At 37.0% G+C, this 25,143-nt stretch overlaps 2 protein-coding genes and 1 long non-coding RNA gene across 4 annotated transcripts in view; 1 reads left to right on the forward strand and 2 right to left on the reverse strand.

The window, feature by feature from the left end:
- Positions 1–18,552, reverse strand: part of ITGA1 (integrin subunit alpha 1) — a 153,002-nt gene extending 134,450 nt beyond the window's left edge. The window contains exon 1 of the mRNA XM_079143480.1: positions 18,419–18,552. Coding sequence (XP_078999606.1) covers positions 18,419–18,479 — 61 coding nt within the window. The 5' untranslated portion in view covers positions 18,480–18,552. The remainder of the gene's footprint in view (positions 1–18,418) is intronic.
- PELO (pelota mRNA surveillance and ribosome rescue factor) lies at positions 3,449–7,188 on the reverse strand. Its single transcript, XM_079143484.1, has 2 exons — positions 6,456–7,188; positions 3,449–6,123 (listed from the first exon to the last, which is right to left on the reverse strand). The coding sequence occupies exons 1-2, from the start codon at positions 7,179–7,181 to the stop codon at positions 5,692–5,694; spliced, it is 1,158 nt and encodes a 385-aa protein (XP_078999610.1). The 5' UTR covers positions 7,182–7,188; the 3' UTR covers positions 3,449–5,691.
- Positions 7,612–25,143, forward strand: part of LOC306663133 — a 123,358-nt gene continuing 105,826 nt past the window's right edge. The window contains exon 1 of one of the 2 annotated variants that reach the window (XR_013764369.1): positions 7,612–7,714. This is a non-coding gene — a long non-coding RNA (uncharacterized lncRNA). Of the gene's footprint in view, positions 7,715–19,425; positions 19,706–25,143 lie in introns of those variants that run through there. The other variant, XR_013764370.1, reaches the window with a different exon arrangement.

The raw sequence follows: 25,143 nt of genomic DNA on the forward strand, positions 1-25,143 counted from the left end.
CAGAACAGACTATATACTATTACTTAAAATAGGGAAATTACTTAAAAATAAATAAGTTATCTTACATGTTACTATGCTTGGAAATCTTTAAAGAACACTCTAAAACACATAGGTGAGAAAATGCATGTTGATATCAAAAATTCCCCAAACTGAAATCTTGCTATATGAAGAAAAACATTGAATGAGTTTGATAATTTGTGCTCCAACTTAACAAATATCTTTGTCCATGTTTTTTTTTTTTTTTTTTTCATGGTGTAATTGGAATTAATCTTTTTATAGAGCTTGGGCATCTTCTTTTTTATTTCCAAGTGTAGTTTACCTGCTACTTGATAACTATATTAAGAAAATCTCATTATCCTTGTTATATTCCAAGACTATTATTATGTACTTTATTTTCCAACATCTTAATTAGCTGCATTGTGGACCTTGGAATCTTTTCTAAATAAGGTATATTTAATATCAACAATATTATATTTGTATCTTAACTCCTTTAAAATATTTTTGACTTTTTAATAATATTTTGCACTAAACTTCTCAAAATTAACAATGAATTAGTAGTACACATGTACATTCAGAAAATCTTATTTAGCCTTTTTCTAAAATACTAAATCTCATAGAACACAATCTAAAGCTGACATGTTATATACTAACATCATTAGGAAGAAACCTTTTTCATTTATGGTTTTATAAACTTTATTTGAAACAGTAGTCATTTTATAAGTTGATTGTCAACTCTTCACTTTAGGTGTTCTTCATTACTAGAGGATTAATTTACTGAAAAATATATGTCAGCAAAATTGTAGCCAATCAAATGAAATTATAAAGCAAATATTTTCAAACCTTAAGAAAGATGCAACTAAAACTTTGAAAAATTTATGCCACAGTCCTGACACTTGTGGTTCTGTAGGGAGTCAGAGACAAAGTGAGGAGAACATCTTTTTGGCGAGGGAAATCAATGGTGCCATGTTAGGAGAGGAGCAAGACCAAGTTTTGATAGCCTGAATGAGTTGCCATTTACTATGTCTGAGAATTCTGAATAAAGCTTTCTGTAAATTCAATCTTCACTTTAATCTGCATTCTTTTTTAATTTATATTTTTTAAAAGGCTAGTTTGAGAAGACCTGAATGAAGAGGTAATATTTGAGCAAAACCCTGAGTAAGATAGTATGTAGAAGTTGGTGGAGCATTCCAAGATGTCCCATAGACCCTTCAAACTTAACTAATTATTCCTTCCAAGCCAGCTACTCCTCCTGTATTGCCTTTATCAGTTGCCATCAGCTCTCCCACTATTCAAGGAAGAAACCTAAAAATTTACCTTCAGACTCATTCTTTTCACAACTTTGAATAACAATCTGCAATTCAAGTCTTTGATTCTATTTAATATCGCCTAATAACTTTTTTATTCCTGTTGCAAGAAACATTGCTACTGCCTTTTTTTTTTTTCCAGACCATCATCATTTTTCTCTCAACTTTTTTTTAATGTGCATTCTTTCAAAGTCTTCCTGACTCCAGTATTACTTCCTCCAGTCAATTCTTGATGTGGACAAACAGTGATAATTGTGAAATACAGTTTATTATAACATTCTCTTGCTTAAACACAATAGTTGTTTCTTATTATGGTCAAACTCAAACTCCTTATTGTGGGTGGCATGGGGAGTGTACTTAGTGATAAGTACACCTGTCCTCTCAGTCTTCCCACATAACTTTTTCAAGTTTCTTCTCACCATTTTAGGTAAGTTTACTGGTTCTTGCTCTCTAAAGTTCCTCCTAAAAGTGACCCACCCTTTCAACAGTACCCTTTTGCACAGTATATACAAATTTCTTGAACTGGTTTGTTTAATGTTTCTCCTTTACAAGTGCAGACTAATGAATAGTTCAAAGGGAAAGCTAAAAAAAAAGTGGATGAAATTAAATATATCACTTTAAATGATTGATGTAATATAAATATGGACATCCTATAAGGCAAAAGGGTTCCTCTCTTCTCAAATCCTCAGAATCACTATAGAAACTCTTCTTTAACTTGTAATCCAACATATTCTGATACTAAGTACAGTCATATTTGTAAGGAAATCCATATGATTTAAAGATACAATAATCCTTCCCCAACTAAGGGCTTCTATGGAGGATTTATGTATATGCTATTTTATCTGTTTACTTGTTTTTTTGCAAAAGAGAGAATTTTAGTTCCAAAATATAGGAATTTGCAGTAATTATAAGTCACTTCTATTAAGGAAAATTTAAAGTTGAGAGAACTAGTATGAGAACCAAAAAATGAAACTAAATTTAGTGACTGAAAGTAAGACAAGAAGCAAAATTAGCTTTATAAACTATTCAATCATACCTGACAGCAAAAAGATCCAACTTCCTTATTAACGGGTATTGAAGGCAAAACAGTCATAAAATCAGCAAGGTATTTAACATATAAATGGGGGCCAGGAATAGCAAAATAAAATTTGATATGTTATATCCACAGTAAAGCAAAAACATCTGCATTTTTTAATTCATTGAGTCTAGTGGGGGTAGTAAAGCTTTATGTACACCAAAACTGGATGGAAATTTACAGTACAACTTTAGAGAAGGTTGTTATTGAACATTTCATCACACATTCCTTGATATTAATGAACAACAGTTGGAATTATACTGATTGACAGTTCATTTTGATTTTTCATAAATTACTAGAATTATTAACTTATTTGCTTTTATCATTATGTTGATATTTCCCCCATCATCAATTAAGAATTATACTCTTGGTGATGATATAAAGTGTGACTTTTTTGAAAATAGGAATTATCCAGGCATGGTGGCTCATGGCAGTAATCCCAGCAATTTAGGACTCTGAGGTAGGAGGACCATAAGATTGAGGCTGGTCTGTGCAATTTAGCAAGAGCCTTTCTCAAAATAAAAAATAAAAAGGGCTGTGATTGTAGCTTACTGGTAGAGCACCCTTGGGCTCAATCCCTGATACCCCCCACCAACCCACACACACAAATTCATATACATAATAATATGCTTCTATTTAGAGGTTTCATGGATCCTTGAGTATGGACAGCTGTTTTGAAAGACCTTAAAAGTGAAATTTGTTTTTCTCTATGGCCAGAGATTTCCTAGCACTAGGAAACATTAAGTATTGCCTCTGTATGTATCATATTTATTATGTAAAGCAATCACCTGGAGATGTTGGTACAAGTACATTCTGAGTTGGGAAGTCTAGACCAGAATTCTGGATCCTAGTTTTAATTTTCATGGATGCTGTTTGTCCATGGACTTCATTTTCAAATACTATGTTCCGAATTAGTGGTTTTTTATTTTTATTTTTTTTAGGTGCAGATGGACACAATGCTTTTGTTTACTTTTATGTGGTGCTGTGAATTAAACTCAGTGCCTCACACCTGCTAGGTAAGCTTTCTATCACTGAGTCACAACCCCAGACTCTCTGGTTCATGTTCTTGATGCCTATTAGAATCACTTGAGTAGCTGTAAAGCAAACTAACAAAAAACAAAGACAAACCCCAGCATTCTAGGGGTGAAAAGTTATTTAATTAGACTGGGGTGCAGTCTGGGCATGGAGTAATTTTTTTTTTTTTTTTTTTGGTACCAGGGACAATTAATCACTGACCCATTTCCCCAACCCTTTTTTTCTTGGTTCCAGGATTAAACCCAGGGGCACTTAAACGCTGAGCAACATCCCCAGCCCTTTTTCGTATTTTATTTAAAGACAGGGTCTCGATAAGTTGATTAGGGCCTTGCTAAGTTACTGAGGTTGGCTTTGAACTTGCAATTCTTCTACCTCAGCCTCCCAAGCCTCTGGGATTACCTGTATGCCCCAGCATACCCAGTTGGACATGGAGAATTTAAAGAGCTCTCTAAGTGAAGCAAACCTTTGAGAATCTAGGGCCTAAACTGTACTTCCTAGATTTATTAATTTCATCTCAGTACTGCATAGATCTTCAAAGTAAGATGCCCCCAAATTTTGAAATTCTTACTGATTATCAGATTGTCACTTTAATAATCTTAGTGGCTTCTTTCTATATTCCTAAGTTATTTAATAAAACTTTTATACTTTATTTATGGAATTATAATGAAATGACAATGAATTCTTTTTAGATTAGGAGGTGGATATATAAAAATACAAACATCTGATTTTAAAGTATATGGACGTGTCAGTTGCCAACATTAGATGAAAAGGTTCAGACTAGCTAGGAAGTTTATAAAAAACAATCCCCAAACCCGTTATGAGGAAGGATGACAGACACAAGCAAAAGTTTACTTAGTATCCCTATTTGAGGCAAGAATCATTGATCCAGGAGTTACAAAGTGAATTATCACTCTAAGATCTTTCCTAATTATTTTTCTAAGTTGAGGTTTGTAAAAGGTCAAAATGCAATTCCACTCTGAAAGCTCCTCTATAACTCTTAGAAATGCATATTCATAATACTTAATAAAAGCTAGGCACAGTGGCACATCTGTACTCCCAGCTACTTGGAAGGCTGAGATAGGAAAATAACAAGTTAAGAATCCAGCCTGGACAGATCAGTGAGACCTGCCTTAAAATAAAAAAAAGTAGAAAGGGCTGAGGATGTGGCTTAGTGGAAGAGTACCCCTGGGTTTGATTCCTAGCACTGAAAACAAAACAAAACAAAACAAAACAACAAAAAACCACTTAATACAAATAATATTTTAAACTATCACAGAAATCCCCTAATTACAGTAAGGAACTGCTGTGCACAAACATGGCTGACTCAAACTTTCTGAATATGCTTAAAACCTAAAATAGTACAGTAAGATTGTGAAAGCACAGACTAATTCCACAAATTAAAGACAGAATTAAGTGTAACTTTGACAAGCCAAAATAAGTAAATAAACAAATAAGATTAAGTGTGGCAGTGTTTCAATGTGAAGGTCTGAAATGTAAATTGGGGACTATTTCCAGCTTTGCCACTAGTTAGCTACCTAACAACCCACTCACCTATCTTACTCTTATTTAAAAAAACAGTCCCCAAAGAGATTATCTGAGAGTCCCTAGATTAACTCCATGATCTCAAAAGAACAGATTAAGTATTCCTCTAAAGCAAGTATGATTTTTTTTAAGCAAGTATGATTAATCCTAACAATGAACAAGCACCAAGAATTATTTTTAATATGATTAGTTTAACAAATCTCTTCTAAAAATACCATTTTAAACTTTTCTTCAAAGTTTACTAATTGTTTGGCTATCAGTTAAAATAGGAAATGCATTTATGTCTAAAAAAATGGAGTGTGTCGGGGAGGTGGGTAAAAAAGGATCATTAAATGCAATGCAAGAACACCATGCAGAATTAAAATAAACAATGAAAACTTCAGATAATGAGATAAAGTGGCTTTTTTTAATAAGGAAATCTAATTCAAAGTATGCAAATGTGAGATTTTATGATCTATCCCCAGAATAAGTATTCTTATTAGACATACAAAAATTTATTTCTAAGTACATGTAAAAATATCCTGATTAATAAATATAAAACATGGAGCTTATTTACTTTAAGTTTATTGTTTAGTTTAAATACATGTTCTGAAAACCATAAAATAATCTAGTGTGGCCAAATATGCAAGAAATCCCAGTATGAATCAAAAAGTCTTGCACTCTTGCAGCTTTCTGTTAAAGGATGCTGAAAAAAAAAAATGTAACAATGGAGTGAGACACAGCTTGTCTCAATCATTAATCTTCATCAGAACTAGAATCATCCTCTTGGTCAGAAAGTTCAGGAACAGGAAAGCGAAGAATGGCGGCTACTCCAGTCAGTTGGCTGAGCTGTTCCCCGGATACATGAAGGCTAGAGAATATCCTAACAGTTCCTGCATTCTCTTTCACACTGTCCACCAGCCTTACATACCGGCTGCGTGTGGCTACATCCTGGTGTCTGAAGAGCTCATCACTGATGAGCAATGTGTCAATAGCCATCGCTTCATTGGCCTTCTCCACTTGCTTGAGTCCATAGAAAGCTCGGTCAGGTTCATGTTGTAACATTTTATAGAAGTCATCCAAGGCTTTAACTTCCCCAGCAGCTTTAGTGTCTGAAAGGCGGCTAGCTACAGTAGGGTCACAAAGGGCCTCTTTCAGGGAGTACTTGTGTCCAGAGGAAGCATGTACCTAGAATCACAAGTATAAAAGACAAAAGAATCTCTGAAAGCATCCATTATGCAGCCCATGATTACCTTAAGCCAAAAGCATTAATATGTATGTATGCATATATATTATATGCATATATATTTTATATGCATCTATATGTGTGTGTATATATGGACTTCAGCAAAATTTACTATAATGCTAGATTTTAAGCAATTCTCTTTTCATTACCTCATTTACAATCCCAGGTAAGTAGAATTTCTCCCCTTTCACTTTTCCCAGTTTTAAAACTTTAGGAGCAGTTTATACCAATCCCTTTGCCCATTCTTAACTATCTCTGGGTAAAAACATTTTACCTGAAGGAATTTGGACCGGTTTTCCAGGAGAACTTTGTTGTCTGTCTTCACTGCTTGTTGAAACATGTAGTCGCAGAACTGTTCCCGCACAAATCCTGGGCTGGCCACCAGGACGCACTTTACAACATCGAAGTTTATGTGGCGCTGTATGGCCTGGACCACCTGTTCATAGAAGCGCTCCAAGGCTCGGTCATGCTGGGAGCAGTTGCCTTTCCTTTTTCTAGGGATGTTCACCTCCACCTTGGCCCGAGTGAGGGTCATGCTGGGAGTGACTAAGCAGATATGGGCGAGGCCTTCCTGCATGACCACAGCTGCCACATCAGCACTCCAGGCCGGGTCACAGGCCTGCTCAATGCGCTCCAGAACCACACTATCCCACTGTTTCTTGGCCAGGGTGAACTGGCGGTTGGGCTCCAGCTCGATGGTGTGGTAAGCTCCCATCTTGACATACTCATTCTCTTGGATATTGGTCCCTTTGACCCGCAGCTGGCAGGCTTGAGAGTCAAAGTCGATGGCTTCCACGCAGAGAGTGAGCGTAGTACGGACCCGGTTGCTTCCCACGCTGCCTGTGGAGGACTCGGTCTGTACCTTACGGATGGTGGAAGCGCGAAGGCTGTCGCCCACCTGTACTAGATTGTAAGTGTGCCACATGTCCTCAGGTTCCTCAGGGACCAGGGTCACCTGCCCCGCATTGTCCTTCTCAATGTCCTTCCTCACGAGCTTCATGGCCTTAGCAGAGGCTCACTAACAGAATAAGGTGAACTGATGGGGTCCCCAAAGCGAAAGGGGCGAGGAGCGGGGGGAAAGGGCGTCTAGGCCAGGAAGGGGGCGGGGTCCGGTTTCTATGGGCACTTGCCGGGAGGGAAGGAAATACTCTAGCTCTGACTCATGCTGCCGATGGGGGACACTTACTTTAGCCCTTCCTGTCTTAGTCTCCCCACGCGGCGCGCCGAAAGCGCCCTGCAGACACAGCAGGGAACCAGAAACTCTCGGTGCTGCAGCCGTCAGCTCCGAGCAAGTGGCTGACGCAGAGGGCGCATGCGCAGCCCGCGTCCCGCCTCCCGGCGCACGTTTTACGTCCTCAACGGAGAGGCGGGGCCGCGGTTGGCGCGCGCAGGCGTTCTGAACCGGGGTGCGCCTTAGCGTAAACTTTCTTCGGGAAGGTGCACCGAGACTTTGGTGGTGACGCTTTTGTTTTAACGCTGACCTTGGACATCCTAAGTTTTCCCTTCCATCCCTGTTTGTGAAGAATCGAGTATGTGAGTGGGAATATATATTTTTAGCTGGGCGCGTTTGTCACTGCCCAGCGTTCCTCTCTGGGCGTAAATTTAGTTTCAAAATTTAACAGTAAAAGGAGGTCTCAAAAGTTGCGGACTTGACCCCAGAAGTCCAAATTATGCTCAGTTTTGCTCATTCCTTATCCGCATTCAGACGTGACACGCCTGTTGGAGCTGGTATTTCCAGAAGCGATTTCTAAACTATTGCGTCTGGGTTTTGAGCAACGTGCCCAGCTGTTTTCTGCGCTTAGTTACCCATGTCTGCATGATCTAATTAACCCAGATGTTAAAGCACTGATCCCAGAGAAAGAGAGAGAGAGAGAGAAGAAACTATGTGTGGAATTTACCCCTGGGTGGACCCCTCAGTGGCTTGACCTGATGTCCCGGGAATCCCAGAATCCAAAGTTGGCACTCAGTAGCCTGTGAAATGTTTAGGGTGGGGGTTGGGTAGCAGTGGTTTAGCACGCGAGGAAGCTAGGCTAAGAGCTGAGGATATGAATTGGAGGTCAACTGATCTACCGCTTATGACAGACACAGAATGAATAGCTACAGACTCGCTGTTAAGAAATTAAGACTACCATTTTTTAAAATTGGAGAGTGGAAGTGGGATTGCCCCTTAAGAAGACCGACATGTAGGAAAAAAAAAATCACCAGTTTTCTTGAGAATTAAGATGGAATGGAGAGCAGAGAAGTCCTGCACACATTTTCTTATTATCTTTCCTATCTTTTGTGTATGTATTTTAAGGCGGAGCTCACTAGTCAGAACTGGTGAGACAGAGATAAAAGGAAGAATCTGAGTTTGGTACAAAACTTGATAATTTTAATTCGTGTCATTTATTTTCCTCAGAGACATTCAGGGAACCAAAAGGTGACTTCCAAGACTCTCATACAAGGTAGAACCATTATTTGTTTTTTTGGTCTCTTACCACCTGTTTTCTTCCCTACCCCCACCCCATCTTTCTTCCTATCATACCAAGTGCCCTCACAAGTTCTTCACATTGCCTTCTTCCTCCAATTCCAAGAGAATCCAGTGATTTTTCACTAAACAAGGAACTGGTCACAATAAAGCAGGAAGATGGCTTGCCTCTCCAAAGGACATTTTATCATTTAAAAGGATCTTGTTAACTTAGAATTTCTAAAATTCCTAACCCCTTCTAGTGAAAGTATACTTGTGTGCTTACGTGAATGTGTATATGTGGGGAGGATAAAACTGAGCTGTGGACTTTGAAGTACTTCTTGATCACTTTTCTGAGTACACTTCATCAAGCTCCTTAGTCTGCCAAGAATTAAAAACCACAAAATCACAATGGTAGGCACAGAATAGGTTTTTATTGAAGAGCTGCCGTTGAATATTCACTAAACACTTTTCCTATGCTCTTTCTAATTCTTGCCTGTAAAGTAAATATTTGTCCTTTTAATTTTATTGAAGAAGAAAATTAATCATGGGGAAGTTAAGATGTGTTCTAGATTACATAACTAGTATTGAAATTCTGACCTGCTGGACTCTGTAACCTTTACCAGTTAAAGACCCACCAGCCTGGGAGTCCACCTAGAAGGTTTGAAAAACGCTAGACTTTCCTCTGCTTTTATTACCTCTTTTCCATGTAGTTTTCCTTTGCCCAGCCTAGGTCATCATTATAATCTTTAACAAATATATAGTATTCTACTTTATAGAATATTATATTTTGTATTCTATAAAAATATATATTTCTATATTTAAAAGCAATATAAAACACACATTGAATCTTAATTTCATGACTTTTTTTAATAAAAGATATGACTTTGGATTGTCTTTTTAAATATTAATATGCCCCAGTGATTGGATATACAGCATTTTTCATAGAATTATAATTTGATCTGTGGCATCTGCAACAGCTTAGAACTTATTAATTTCTTTTTTGGTAACTTGAGCTTATTGTTGAATGAACAGATGTTCTTTGAGATTTTGTGTTATGGCTTAATATTTCTACACCAGTCATTATTACATTTATTTTGAGATATTTTGGGTTCCAGTTCCTAATTAAGTCGAAAATTTCTGAAATTTCAAGCCTCAATGCTCTGGCCTCAAAAGCTTTATTTCCTACTCATATCCTCAGGGTACCTTGAGAGTACACCTTGAGAGTAACTTTGTTCCCCATACAGCCTATGAACTTTCTACATTGCTACCTCAGTTCATACTGTTCTGTTTAAATGTCACTTCTTTTCTTCTCCATTTCCATAAATCCTACATACTGTACGGTTAGTTAAAATCAGCTTGAGACCATGCATCATATCAACCTGAATGCAGATCTTTCTTGTTAGACTCTGAATGGCTTCATCCTTATATTCCTCTACTGTTCCCTGAAAAGTCCTCTGCATGTAGTAGATACTCCTACCTACACAATAAGCTAGGTGGATAAAATGTAAAGTGTGGCAACTATATTAACATTACTGCAAACACTTCTTAAGGCACTGGTACTGTTATCTACTCTAGTTCACTTAATAATGGTAGTTTTAAAACTTCTATGATTATAAACACATTTATTTTATTTTCATTATTTCCGCAATAAGCAAAATTTTGATAAAAAGACCAACTCCGTTCCTAAAATTATAGTTTTATTGTCTCTTTGAGAATAGAAGCCTTTATATCAGTGACTTGAATTATATCTGTTTTTCCTATAATGACTTATTTATATTAATTACTCCAGAAGAAAAAAAAAGTCAGAATGGGTACCTCCAAAAGTTTTTTTTTTTTTTAATTTGTTTTTGAGACATTGGAGGAGAACTGGGCTAGAAGTCAAGATAATTATAGTTCTTACCCTTCAGTTGTTTTTACTGTAACTTTTGGCAGCACTCAGTCTCTGAAACTAAATTTCTTTTACTTGGGAATTGAGGGAATTAGATTTAGTAATTGAAATCATTCTAATTGTAAAAATTATGCTGTAACATGTAAAAAAATTAAACACCACCTATAATCCCGCAACATATTTGTTTTCAATTTTCATGCTGTCTTCTCTTTGAATCTTTATAAGGTCCATTCTAGCAATAAAAGACTGATTCTAAGTTTAACTGTGTGCACCAAGAATCCCTGGACCTGAGTTAAATTTCCTAACCTCTATAAACCTAAACTTTTTTCTATATTGTAAATGTAATTTGTTCTGCTTCATCCATTTGACAATTTGTATGTGGTTTTAATGTTATTTGGATACTTTGTTAATTGAAGAGCTCTATAAACAGGTAAGGTACTAGGATAAATCTCTAAGAATACCTACTTTGAAGCTAGAAATTTGATCAGGCAAGCCAAGGGTGAGAATTCACTTGAACATGATCATAGTTATTCAGACTTAGAAGCATAAGTAGTCTGGTAGAGTTTCCTAATGGATAATCTGTTGTGTGCATTTCTTTATTTTAGCACCTCATTTGTAAACCTTAGATTTACTCTTCTGTGTGAAATGGTTCATGTATCTAATTGGTGAATTGGATTACAGTTCCTAATTGGTGAATTGGATTACAGTTCTTCCTATTATAATAATATGCCAGAAATGGTTTGTATGACAATGGCAGGAATTGTGGGCTCCTGAAGGACTGAAATCTTATTTGAACACCTTGTGCTCAGCACATTTTCACAGTAGGTAGTACTGTATAAATTTTCTTGTCTCCATCTTGTTTTCTTTTCCTTTTTTTTTTGTTTTGTTTTTTTTTTTTGGCAAGGCTTACTTTCCTTTTCCTGCAACACAAACCTGAACTCTTCATTCCTCTTTCTAAAGCACCTTGGGAGCCCCTCCCATATTGCTTAGTTGGATGTCTATTGCTTCTTCCAGACTGAGTCTCTTAAGGGCAGAGACTGCCTTTTATTTGTCTTTGTGTTCCTAGCACAATGATAATCATATGTATTATATGAAAGAATGAGTGGTTACTAGTTTCCCCTCAATTCAGAGCTTTTAAATTATCAATCCTAAAATTGTTTTATACTGTTACTAAAATTTTTAATAGATTACGCTTAAGATAAGTTTCTGTAAACCTGTTTTAGTTTTTGAGATATCCATGCTTGCATAAGAAAATGGTGGCTTACACATATCTTAAAAAGGAAAAAGTCTTGCTATGTTTTAAAATAATTCATAATGGCAGTTAGTCTTTATAAAAATGGTTTGAAAAGTGATCTTTACAGAATTTATAAGTAGTCAGAGCTCAGATTATGAACATCTACTGATAAATGTTATTGTTTCTTTAGAGGAAATGTTTAAACCTCAGATTGTACAGTCTCTCACATGACTTCCTCAAATGCTCAAATGCAAAATTAGAAGGGTATATGCAAGGGATTATTCAGCCAATTTAGGCAAAAGGGTAAGAGAGAAAAGGGAAAGTTTCCTTTTTTTTTTCTTTTTTTAAAGGAACTTGTATTCATTTACTATCTAAATTTCCCATGATTGAAAATGCTTACTTGCAATTGTGACAAAACACTACAAAACTGTCTATCAAATAAAATCCTATGAACAAAAGTGTGTGTGTGTGTGTGTGTGTGTGTGTGTGTCTATTTTTATGTATCCCTATGCAGCATAGGATCATTTTGTGAAAACTATTAAAATAAAACATAATACAAATATTTTAAAAGACTAATTAATATCCATGTATTGTCAGACTTTAGTATATGGCGCATTAAAAGTTTAGTTAATAAAATTTTGAAAGTATCTTTAACTTGTAATAATAGTACATGATTTGTAATAAAATATGTAAGCTATCCTAACCATTTGATATGTGATTTAAAATTTTGCATTTAGCAGCTCTTATATATTTCATATGCAAAAGCATGTCTTCACTCTTGTTGATATTTTAATTACAATTTTTTTTTGTTATTTCAAATTTTTCTCTTGTCTTATTTACAGAGATCTGCTATTCAAGTAAAACAGTATTATTGTTTTGGGACTTAAAGTGAATTCTTAACACCAATCAGTGTGAGCATTTGAATTTCTCTTTAAAACTTGGTTGACTTTTAAATTTTCCTTTTAAGTCAGAAAAGATTAGATTAAAATTAGGCCCTTTCATATATGCAAACCCTAGTGCTTACCACCATGATAAAAAGAGTTTTCCAAAGCTAGAGTCATTGATTCTGTGCAACTGAAACATTCTTTGCTTTTTATTGTCATCTTTCTCCTGAACCTCCCTTCTAAAGGTAGCTATTCTTTGGAAGCTTTGTTCATGGGAACTTTTGAGGCTGCTGGTGATTCAGATTCAAACTTGATTCTAGAAGAGAACTAAGAAGAGAGGAACAGTGTTCACAGAAAGGGTGTCCTATATTAGCCTCTTTGAAATCTTAAGATGCATTTTTCAAGTGTATGAAGAAATTTCCATTTAGATATGCAATATATTATGGATTGTAATTTTCAGATGCCTGTTTTCCCACATTTCAATATATCTGAAATTAGGATGCATGTGTCTATCAATTATATATTGGATTGATAGTGTTTGTCTTAGTGGAACATAAAATATTGGTGTAGTTTTCAATTGATGCTATCTCCCATTCAATTAAATATAAACATGGGTAAAATTGGTGAGGCTATTCCTAAAGGGGGACAATCTGGTTCCTTAAGTACTTCATAGGTTCGTCTGTTACTTCATAATTCATTCAATAAAAAGGTACCTGTTATTCCTAGATGCAAAGGGTAGTAAGCAAAGACCCTGCTCTCAGTAGAGCATAAAGCAGGCTTGGAAAACTGATGATGAGATATTTAATTATCATGGTATATTATAGAAGCAAAGGAACTGTGGGCACACCTGTCCCTGGGAAAGGGGTTCAGATACTCCAGGGAGTTTCTCAGGAATGACATTTATGTGGAGGATTAAGAATCAGCAACAGTTGGAGTAACTATTTATGCAATGGCCTGGAGGAGTTTTCAGAGGAGATGGATAACAGAGGAGCTGAAAGAAGTTCAAATATCTTGAGAAAAGGAATAAGTTCATCTAATTTGCATCTCTTGATACTTTACTGTACTGTACAATTATCTAGTCACAGACTGCCTGGAATAGGCAATCTATTCTAACTGTAGCAACAATTCCAAAATAATTTTTCATCTCAGTTTCTTAACAAAAATTCAAATATACCATTTTGTGTTATACACAACAAAATAACAATGCAAGTAATAATAGTATTTGGTTCCTAATAATTTTCTGACATAAGTTTTTAACATGAGCTACTTTATTCTACTACAGTATTTTAAGGGACATAAAAATTTACCAAGATGTAAATCTCAGGGGGAAGTTTGTTGGGTTGAGGTAGAGGAACAAGGGATCTTGTTTAAAGAAATAGGATCAAACTGGGCAAGGTGGCACATTCCTATAATCCTAGCAATTTGGGAGGGTGAGAGGCAGGAGGATTTCAAGTTTGAAGGCAGCCTCAGCAACTTAGCAAGACTGTGTCTCAAAATAAAACATTAAAAAATAAAGGACTCGGGGGTTGGGGCTGTAGTTCAGTGGCAGAGCACTTGCCTAGCACATGTGAGACATTGGGTTCAGTCCTTAGCACTGCATAAAAAAATAAACAAATAAAGGCATGCTGTCCATCTACAACTACAAAAAAAATTTAAAACAAAGACCTGGGAATGTAGTTCAGTGTTTGTTACAGTGCTCCTGGGTTCAAACCCCAGTACCCAGCCCCAACACCAATTAATTTTTTGATCTGCAGCTGTGCCCCCAGAGATCATGCATTAGATTCAAGGCTCATGACAGCGCAGAAGAAACATAGGTAAACCAGTTTAACAGATATATTTCATTGTTACTCTTATTGCTTATTTACTAAACAACAAACACAAATCCTGTGAATTCATTGCCATTGCTGCCTTCACAGACATCATAATGACCAAGGAAATTTTCACCATCTTCAATAACTCCTAACATCCTGTTCTCTGACACTGGAGATAATATCTTTGCTTTGGGTAAGTGACTTCCTCTCCATATTCAGTCATCTCCTCACTGGAATTCATTTCAAACAGGAAATCTTGCCTGTGGAAAAGGTCTCAAAAGAAGACCCTAAATGTTTGCAGAGAGAGGAGACATATAACTCAGTGTAATTCAATGTTTCTGTGGTTAATAACTAGAGGGTTTTATTTGTGATATACTTAATGTAGGGTGGGTCATCATTAATTTCACTATATACCTAAAAATCATGAGAATAACAGACTCACTTGCATTATTCACTGCATCCTTATTAAAGTCTTCTAGATGATTATGTTTGGATTTCAGAGGGTAAAAAGGGGAACAGATATATTTAGGCAGGCTGTGTAGCATATTTCAGAGCATGAAATTTGAGGTCAGAGACCTGAATCGAGTAAATATTTCATTTACTTTACTCAACTTTGGACCAATGAAATTAATCTCAGTTCTTTGGTGTCCCCATCTCTTCAGTTCCAAAACTTTGCAATTTTTTTAGATTAAAATGAAATAATACAAGTGAAGTTGTTGGCACTGGGCCTTGCACATATGGCTTAGCATTACACTGTACTAGGTATTCTCTGTATTTTCTGTCTTGATCTTGTCCTCTGGAAGGCAGAATTCAACCATTTTGATATGACCAGTGGAAGGACTGGGCAAGATATTACAGGATAGTGGGGAAGGGAGGTATCTTATTTCCTATACCCCCTTTCTTGAAGGGCTTCAATTTTGCATTCTTTTACCTGTGGCCATTACTCTGTTTCAGTGACTCCTATAGCTTAGAGTTCAGAGTGAAGCTCCTCAGGTCTGGAAATGGTCATGGCTTTTCTTCCCACTGTTACTTTAGTTGTGTTCTCCCCACTGTTATTCCACCATCATTTTTTTTTGTTATTCCTTTACAGCCTCTCTAAACGGTCTCTATGTAACTTTCTTTAAATCCTCTGAATGTGCTATTAGTTGATGCTGAGACTTTGACATGCATAAAATAACAATAACAACTATATTTGGGCATAAGTGAGAATTTTGATCTTGACAAATGATTAAATATTGGAAGAAACTAATTCAAGAAATTCTAAATTCAATGGGAAGTTTATTGAGATGGTGGCAGTTTGTTATTGGAATTTGAGCTCAGCTTTGAATGCTGGAGAGAGTTTGTTTAGATGGCAGGGGCTTGTGGGAAAGAAGGGTGGAGTTTTTTCTTACGTGCATAAAATAAGAAGATTATATCCCCAGGGGAAATAAGTAAGAGGATTATGGGAAAGTAAGGAAGTATGACTAGTTATGATGGGCATTTTTTAAGAATCATGATAGACAGAATAATACTGGTCTCCTAGAAATGCCTGTGCCCTAATTCCTGAAACCTGTGAATGTGTTACCATAGGTGGCAAAAGGGCCTTGGCAGATGTGATGAAATTAAGGATTTTGAGATAGGGGAGATTATTCTGGTATGCTCAGTGTGCATACAGGCAAGGATCCTTGGGGAGGCAATAGTGATCAGCATCAGAGAAAGAAATGTGACAATGAAACAGAGTCAGAGGGAAAAAATTGGAGATTCTACCTTACTGACTTTGAAGATCAACAAAGGGACCAGAAGTCAAGGGAAGCAGGTGGACTCTAGAATCTGAAAGAAGCAAGGAAACCGATTCTCTCCTAGTTTCTCCTAGAACCTTTAGAAGCAGTACCCTGGTAACTCCTTGATTTTAGCCCAGTGAGACTTAATACCTATAGAATTGTAAAATAGTAAGTATTTTAAATTGGAAAATCTGACACCTTATTACAACAGCAATGGGAAACTGATAATAGGGGAAATAGGAGATAGGATGCTAGATTTGGGCAGTCAATTGAGAATTTTGGATTTTATCTAAGGTAACAAGGAACCACCCAGATTTCTGACTAAAAATTCAGATATAATGAAAATGATGGATTAGGAGGGTGGATTAAGAGTTTGGATTCAGAGAGCAAACAAGAAAGATAAGCTTTATAATTGTGTGCATGGGTGGGTATGGCTGTGCAACTTCAGATTAAGTGTGTACTTCTATGAATTGATGGGAAGTTTCCAAATATGAACAATTTATAAGGAAGAGCTGTTAGAATATGATGACTAATGGAGAAACAAGCAAAAGAAAGAAAGAAGTCAAACCTCAGATCCTCAATGTCGTGAAATGGTCATAAACAGCACATATGAAGTATCTGTTGATGATGAATCAAGTATTTAAATTCTAATTTAAATATTTTCACACAAAAGAGCTAAATATTGTAATTCAGAAATGTCTTGCATTATTTCCTTAAGTCCCTTTCCCTAAGTCCCAGGATTCATCAAGGCATATTATATCACCATATATATGAAACCATAACTTGTTAACCATTCCCCCCTTTTAAAAGTTTCATTCTTTTATTTTTAGAGGATATGCAAACCTGACTGGATCATTTCTGTATTAGTAATTATTTATTTGGTAAAATGAAGAAGATACAACTTGAATAGTAAGTTTCAGATATTAAACAACAACAAAATGCAAACAATCTTCAAAAATGGGGATGAAGAGGAACCATTGGTCAAATATGTGTAGAGGGTAGTGGCAGTAACTGGTAAATCAACCCCCTTGCTGGCAGTAATGCTGTTCAGAAGCTACCACTGTTTGGATTAGGGACATTTCCTGATTAGTGGAGAATATCTGGATGAAAAGCCAGTAACTCAGTATTAACTCTCACACCAATTCACTATGGAAAAAGTTCTGCTTGCTAATAATCCATTACTAAGTGATCTTCACAAAACATTAGCAATGCCTGGCCATCTGAGACAAGGCTAAACTGTCTGACTTGTCCCTCTTTTTAATGGTAAAATGCTAAATTAACTAGTACTAACAAGCATGCCAGCTGTAAAAACACAGAACAAGTGAATACCAGTAATAAGCTAAGGCCAACCATTCATTGAGCCATTAATTGGGTAATTTTCCTTCACTAAAGCTTATACCAACACATTTCCACCAATCTGCCTTCCTCCTGTTACCATTTCAACTTTTCCTTCTCAACCAAAACCTGGTTGAAAAGATCTGATCATGGGTTAATCATTTGGAGTACCTTAGAAAATTCTGTGATTCATCCTAAATTGGATATAACTTTGCATTCTGGTATGTTATTTTAAATTCCCTCTTTAAAATACATATTTATTATGTAACTACTATATTTTGCACCTTAAAAATATTTTGTGCTGTGATATTTACAAAATAAATGTTCATTACTCCTCAATTTTCCTCCTCTTGGGTACTGACATGGAAACTTCGTTTAGGGACAGGAAGCAGTTTTGCATTGCACTACTCTCTTGTTTTGTAGCAGAAACTATCCTAAATACTACACAGCAAGAAAATGTAATCATGTTCACTGCTGAACAACCTGAAGTTAGGAACTTTGCATAAAAATCTGGCGCCTTCTAATCATCTCCCCCAAAGGTGGTGGAAAACCATTCAACAAAGTCCTAAAATAAATGAAGATTGTAAAACAACTTTAATTTGAAAAGACACTTCTACCTAAAGTTTTCAGCACTGCCTCACTCTTAGTACAGGGCTGAAGGGGCCTTTGAAGCAACACCCAAACTAATTTTTCTCTGAACCAAAACGCAGAAGAAACTCCCTCTGTGCACTAATCTGGCTAGGCTACCTGGAGTGCCCGAAAGTAGACCGGTGCTCCCTCCTGCTCTCTGGCCCACAATCCTGTGGACCTCCCTCCTGGCTCCAAGCCCCAGGACCCGCGCGCAGGAGATGCTCAGAGGAAAACAGAGTAGCTCACCGGTGAGGAGCCAGCAACAGGCGACAGCGACCCCTCGGCTGTCACGGTGCAGGAGGGCCATGGCTGGAGTGGCCGCGGCGCCCGGGGGATGAGCTGGTTCAGAGGGCAAGACCTGGCAGGACTGGACTCGGGCACCGCGAGCTCCTGGCCGCTTCGGCGGTCTTCTCGGGTCTCACTCCTTGGCCCCAGGCGGCCGCAGCGCCCAGGCGCGGCAGAGGAGTGATTTCCTGTGTTTTCGTCGAATGCCTCTAGGTCAGCTCCACGTTTTTCCCATCCAGACGGATTGCCACATCGCCCGCCCCTTCGCGCTCTGGGTCTCTGAAATCTCACTGGCAGCCTCCCAGGCTCTGTCCGAGACATGGACAAATAAAGCCAGCTCCGCGGGTCCGTGTTTAGGCTAAAGTCCACAGGCTGCAAAGCAAACCTTAAAGGGACATCTCATCTTTCATTGAGAAGGGGATCTCACTCTTTGTGCCAAATCCCTAACTAAGGTGGTAGGAAGGCGGGCAAGGACTGGACCCTGGAGGGTGTCACCAGTCCAGTGGCTCCGCCTTCACACTCCTTACTTCTCCCGCGTCTGGGCAGGAAGGGCACTTTGAAAGTGCCCGAGCTCTTCAGCCCTTGAAGGGAGGCTGCATTCCGGGGTCTGATTGCGCAGAAGAGATCATGCCGTCTGTGAAAATGAGCAGATCTGGTAGCCCCTTTCCTTGCCTGCGGACATTTGAACTTTGCTTTGAAGTTCCCATCACCCTGTACGCCCCCCTGAGGGCTTTGCTTTTCTTTATGGAGGGTTTGCTTCGTTCATGATAACTCCTGGTTAAAGGATGGTTGCAGATAAGATTTCCTTTGGGAAGATTGTAAGATTGGGAGACTGAAAAAAAAAAAAAAAGAAAGAAAGAAAAGAAAGGAAGGAAAGAAAGAAAGAAAGAAAGAAAGAAAGAAAGAAAGAAAGAAAGAAAGAAAGAAAGAAAGAAAGAAAGAAAGAAAGAAAGAAAGAAAGAAAAAGAAAGAAAGAGGAAGAGAGATGCGGGCAAGAGGGTAGAGGGAGGGCAAGAAAGGGAGGAAAGCAGTCTCCTTTGAAATGGAATGTGTGTGGGCTATTTTGTTTAAGCTGAATTAGGATGTTTGTACACTGGGAATTGAATCTAATAAAGAACTTGGGGTACTGTTTTATTTTTCTTGCTACAGACTAATGAGTAAGTCTGCTTTAAGTCATGTTCCTGTCACTCTCCCTGGAAGAGTGGAGCCAAAAGACTTGCTTAGAAGTTTGCAAGCTCTCCTTGCAAGGTGGGTGGAACAATCTCCCTGAGTCAAGAGCCACATTCACGTGTTGGCTTCAACAACTACTTGCTGCTTAAAAAGCAGTGTGTCTTAGTAGTTTTAAGAATTTCAAAGGGGAGGAAAGAATGGATGAGTGAACTTGTGTGTAGAAGTGTTGGGGGGAATCGATTCAAGTATTTGAATATCTCTGGCTATCAGAGTAGGTCTAGGCAGGACAAGAGTGCCACCCAAAGGAGGGTTCATTGCCTAGAACATAATACAAGTAACAGAGGCCCGGAGGGGTGTGGGTAAGTCCTCAGGGATGGTTGGATATATTGTTAAACAGAGGAGTGCAGCAACCAGAAGTTGGAGAGGACAAATATTGAAGAAATTTAACGAGGGTCAAAAATAGGTTGAGCAGAGAGTCTAGACTGTCAAATCTCAGTACCATGACCTGTTAGCCAAGGAATTCTTTTCTAATTGATGTAGTTGAAGTGATTTATTACATAGTAAATACATTAGAAAACTTGTTTCTAATTTTTGCTTTCATAATGAATTTTCTTAAGTCTAACTTTAAGTTTACACAAATAAATCTCTAAACAAATAGTGTTAGATTGAGTCAGAGTTCTCCCCTATTATGCATTATTGGAATTCCCTGGTCTGCATTTGGTGTTCTCATATTTTTCCAAAGAATGCGTTTTCTGTGTTTTTCATCTCCCTGTTTATAGTCTTAGTTATGTCTTCTGCCTCTTACTATGGGCCTTACAAAATAATCAATAAGTATCAATTATAGCTTGGCATTGAAACATCATAATAAATAATTTCCCAACAATATTTCTTGAAATTGTTTGGTTTTTAAAAATACATAATAAGGGCTGGGGATATAGCTCGGTTGGTAGAGTACTTGCCTTGCAAGCACAAGGCCCTGGGTTCAATCCCCTGCTCTGTAAAAAGAAAAAAAAAATAATAATGTGTATCTCTGTGTGCTTTTGTGTATATATACACATATATATTGAAATGTGTTTATATATGTGCAAATATCTATATATGTATGCAGGGATATTCATGTGTTTATATGGCATTCCAGTAAAATGTAATATATTACATGAGGAAAATAACAAAAAAGAGGCATTTTAACATATCATAGGGAAATTATATGGGGTTAATATAATTAACCCCATATGATCAAGTATGATCCAGGCTATGATTTACTAGAACTTTTCCCTTTGGAGGGGGAGCTAGCACATACATTCTATTTAAATATTTGTATTTCCTTTGGACCTAAAAACTTCATAACTACTACTACTAGTGATATTACTAAAATTAATTTCAAATGTGTTATGAATCTTACAACAATGCTTATTGATATCCTGTAAAACCATTGCAAATGTAGAGAAAGAAAAATAGCCATTGCTGGGTAATTATATTTAGAATAAGTGCTTATTTTTGGAACCACAATAGCTCTAAATACAAAGCAATGTCAAGCAAGCTATTTGTTTATTCTTACTGATAGGAAGACACATAATTGAGTAAACTGAGGCTTAAAGAAGATAAAACCTCACCTAGTGTCACAAACTAGTAATTGTATAAGAACACTTGATGACAAATGTTAAAGTTTGGACTTCATACTATACATTTTTCTATTTTAAATGAGACCTGATATGATCAGCCCTCTTTCATGGTTTAGAGGCATGAGTGAAAATTAATAATACACTAAAAGGTTGAAGACAGTAGCGATTAAGAATTTGGAAACTACCAGTCTATAAACTAAAGCAAGAGTAACTAGTATTACTAGCCAATAATATTGAAAGGAAAATCACTAAAGTATTCTTGGATTTCATCTAATGTACTGAGTAGATTATTAGAGTCAGCAAGGTTCTGGTGTCATGTTACTTGAGTTCAAGCTCTGGAACCACAGTGTGTTAACTGGGTGATATGGGAAGTCATTTAGTTTCTCTAATCCTCAGTTTTCTCAAATGTAAAATGGAGATGAAAATAGTACTCTTTTCTAAAGATTGTCATGAGAGCCGGGTGTGGTGGCACATGCCTGTAATCCCAGTGGCTCAGGAAGCTTGAGGCAGGAGGATGGTGAATTCGAAGCCACCTTCAGCAAAAGCAAGGTGCTAAGCAACTCAATGAGACCCTGTCTCTAAATAAAATACAAAATAGAACTGGGGATGTGGCTCAGTGGTCCAGTATTTCTGAGTTCAATCCCTGGTACCCTCCCCCCAAAAAAAAAGATTGTCATAAGGATTAAATGGGGCAAGCTACAAGCATTTAGCACTATGCTTGATTGAAATGAAGTCTCAATGAATAGGAATCATTCTTCTGAGTAGAAGAATTGGTATTAAATAGACAATGGAAATGTAGGGCAGGTGCTGTGTGTGAGAGGTCCTCTAGGAACTGCAGCAAGCTGCTGGCCATCAGAAAGGGAATTTTAGTGTTTAGCTAAAACAACTCCATCAACTCCTATTATTGTTTCTGGAATCCTCGCCTTTAGAATATTTACTTCAGATTCTGGAATTATCTTGAAGATATGCCTATAACATTAGCATACATGAAGACATCAGAACCCCTTATCACGTTAACAAGAATTTCCTTTTCAAATTAGCTAGTTGTCAAAGGGATTTTCTTAAGTGGAGTAGAAGATAGTTAAAACTCTGCTCCTGGTGTACGCCAGAATTCTTTAGTAATAAGATCATGGGTCTCAAAGCCACAGGATAAATATGGTACTCCCACATGGAAGGTGTTTAGAAAATATATAAGAAAATTCAAAAATTATGTTTTTAAAATTTAAATATGAGATTTCAAATAAATTTTAAGATAGCATCAAAGAGTGCCTTCACCCACTCCTCATTGTGTTCACTCTGAGGATTTGGAGGTAGATGGGGTTGTCTAGAACTGCTTCTCCTTTCTTTAAGGATTTCATAAAGATTCATATTTTAAGTTTTTATTTTGTAAGTACTCAGAGGAATGCCTTCTAAGGCAGAGATGCTAACTCATAGAGCTTACACATTTGGGTTCTGCTCTATATTGGGCTTAAAGGCTATGTTATTCAGTGGTAAAAATGGGTAAGACAGTGTTTATTATTCTGCAAATCTGCTGCCTGTTAATTTCTTTCACTTGTTAATAAAAACAGAAAATAAGTAATTTTGTCCTCAATTCTAACATTGGCATGTTTCATTTTAAGTTTATAAAATTAAACAGTCTAAATTAGTTGTTGCTGTTGTAGTTTGGAAACTCATGATTGCTTCCTCTATGACCAAAACAAAGTCACAGTGATGTGGAGCTCAGACTCACCACTAGCCAACCATTTGTTTTTTGTTATTACGTAATGTTCTTGTGTGTGTTTTTTCACTTAAAATATAAAATAGGTGTTCCTCCCAGCCTATTTCCTGAATAAGTCTGTGCCAGAAACCTTGTACAAAGACATGTGGGCAACTGGTATTTAAAAAAAGAAAAAAGAAAAAAATTCACCTCAGAATCCTGGTGAGGTGCCCTTCTTAACGTGGTAGGAAACTTCCCTCGACTTATTGGCAGACTTCAAAGTGAGTGACACATCAGGGTTACAGCAGGGAGAACATACCAGGGTGGTACCTTGGCAGGAACATTCAATTCGTGGCACTCTCTGACTCAGAATAACTACCACTGATGAGCAGAAACAATTTAGCTGCACTGCTGGGTCCCTTCATTTGAAATATGGTTTTATGTTTTATTATATTATACTATTAGGTGATTCTAGGTTGCTTTTCTTATTTTCCTTTAACTAGTTTCTAACAAGAAAAATAAAGTAGATTGGCTCTAAAAAATCCCATGATTACAACAAGTTTTTGACTAATTAGTATTTGAAACCAAGATTAACGTTTCTTCTTGCAGGATTGGGTCACTAAACACATATGTGAGGAAATACCCTGCTTTTAATTTAAAAAAAAATCAATATGTCAAAGGAAAAGGACCATTTTAATTGGGGGTAGGGGCAACTAGATTTCTGGGATGAACACATAATCATCCAAGTCTTTGTTCTGTGAAGTGATGTCTGCTTTGAAAGGTTCTGCACTGCTAGAGGAGACCTTGGAGCTCTCCATGAATGTCAGTCATGACTAGTTTATCCCCCTTCAGAATAGGAGAATGTGGGCAGCTCAGAGAGTAGAGCCAGACTGGGAACTTGAAAGCCACTGAAGTCACTCAATTACAGCAAGAATGTAAAACCAATGTGAGTAGGCAATGATGATGGATTTGAGGATTAGAAAAGAAGGTGTGGAAATTTCAAAACTAAAGCAGTGAATATCAGGATCTGCCTAGATTGTTCTTACATGTGGGCCCAGATATGCCACAAAAGAACAAGGAAAGACTTCCAGTGATCTACCATAGAGCTCGAACTAAATTTGTGTGAGCCATAGAAAGTGATAGAAGAGGTAATTTTTAAAATAAGCACATTTGCAAGGTTAATAGTGAAAGGATAATACTGATTAAGCAATTATTTATGTAGATAATTGGGAAATGTTTCATAGTTACAAAAATGAAGGGTATAAAAAGGGACTGGAAACTGTTTTTATAATACTAAATTTCTTCTCAAGTCAATTATTAAAAGGTAATTCAGCATTCTTCCTCTTTCTTTTCACTCCCCCTACCCTGGGGGGTTGATGTTTTCCTTTATTTAAGTCCTATTGAGAAGAAAGGATTAGATGGAAAATATATGACCAGGAGAATTAGTTTTCCTCTGCACAAGTGTTACAGAAAGTTGTTGAATCCTTTGGATTAAAAAAAATGTGTTCAGGATATGAGAATATAGAGGACTTGGTAAATTCTGAAATGGGAATCTCACCTAGTGACTGAAAAAGAATGGGAAGAGCATCCAGATATTAAGGCCCAGTCGCTACTTAGAGCAGTACCATCATTTACTAGCACCTGGCAGCTAGTTAGGAATCTTAGTCTGCCTGCTATTCATGGGCCTACCAATTGCTATGTAAGTAAGCAGAATATGTCATCTGTATCAGGACTCAGTAACTCAGAGTCCTCCACGAGCCATAGCCAGCTGTTGTGTTGGCCTAGCTATGATTTGAGTCAGTCCACATGTGGCTGCCCTTGAGGACAACATAATTTTCAAAAGCCTAGGTCACTTAAAATACTCCAAGGACAGGCCTTGGACACCTGGAAGAGTGGTGGTCAACTATAGAGGAAAGTAACTGCTTTCCAATCCTAACTATGTTTTTGGTTGAAAGATGAACCAGATTATTGTCTTCGTCTGAGTTGAGAAAGATCAGAAGCATCTGTTATATATATATATACAAAAAAATAAATTGTATTTTTTAACATAGGGATGATTATTCAGTGTCTAGCAAAATTGGGCATTGAAGTGCTTAGAAATGAAACATGGAAAGTTACAAACAATGTGTGTCTGGCACGTGGCTGTATCTTAACTGATCATTTATGCTAATCTCTTGTAAGATCTTATAACTCATTTT

This window comes from Sciurus vulgaris, assembly GCF_902686455.1.
Source record: "Sciurus vulgaris genome assembly, chromosome: 6".
Lineage (NCBI taxonomy): Eukaryota > Metazoa > Chordata > Mammalia > Rodentia > Sciuridae > Sciurus > Sciurus vulgaris.

What these genes read in the sequence shown, in the direction of transcription:
- PELO (XM_079143484.1), bottom strand. Translation starts at nt 7,181, where the DNA reads ATGAAGCTCGTGAGGAAGGACATTGAGAAGGACAATGCGGGGCAGGTG. An exon ending in ACCGGTCCAAATTCCTTCAG is followed by an intron (nt 6,124 to 6,455) that starts GTAAAATGTTTT and finishes TTGTGATTCTAG; the next exon opens with GTACATGCTTCCTCTGGACA.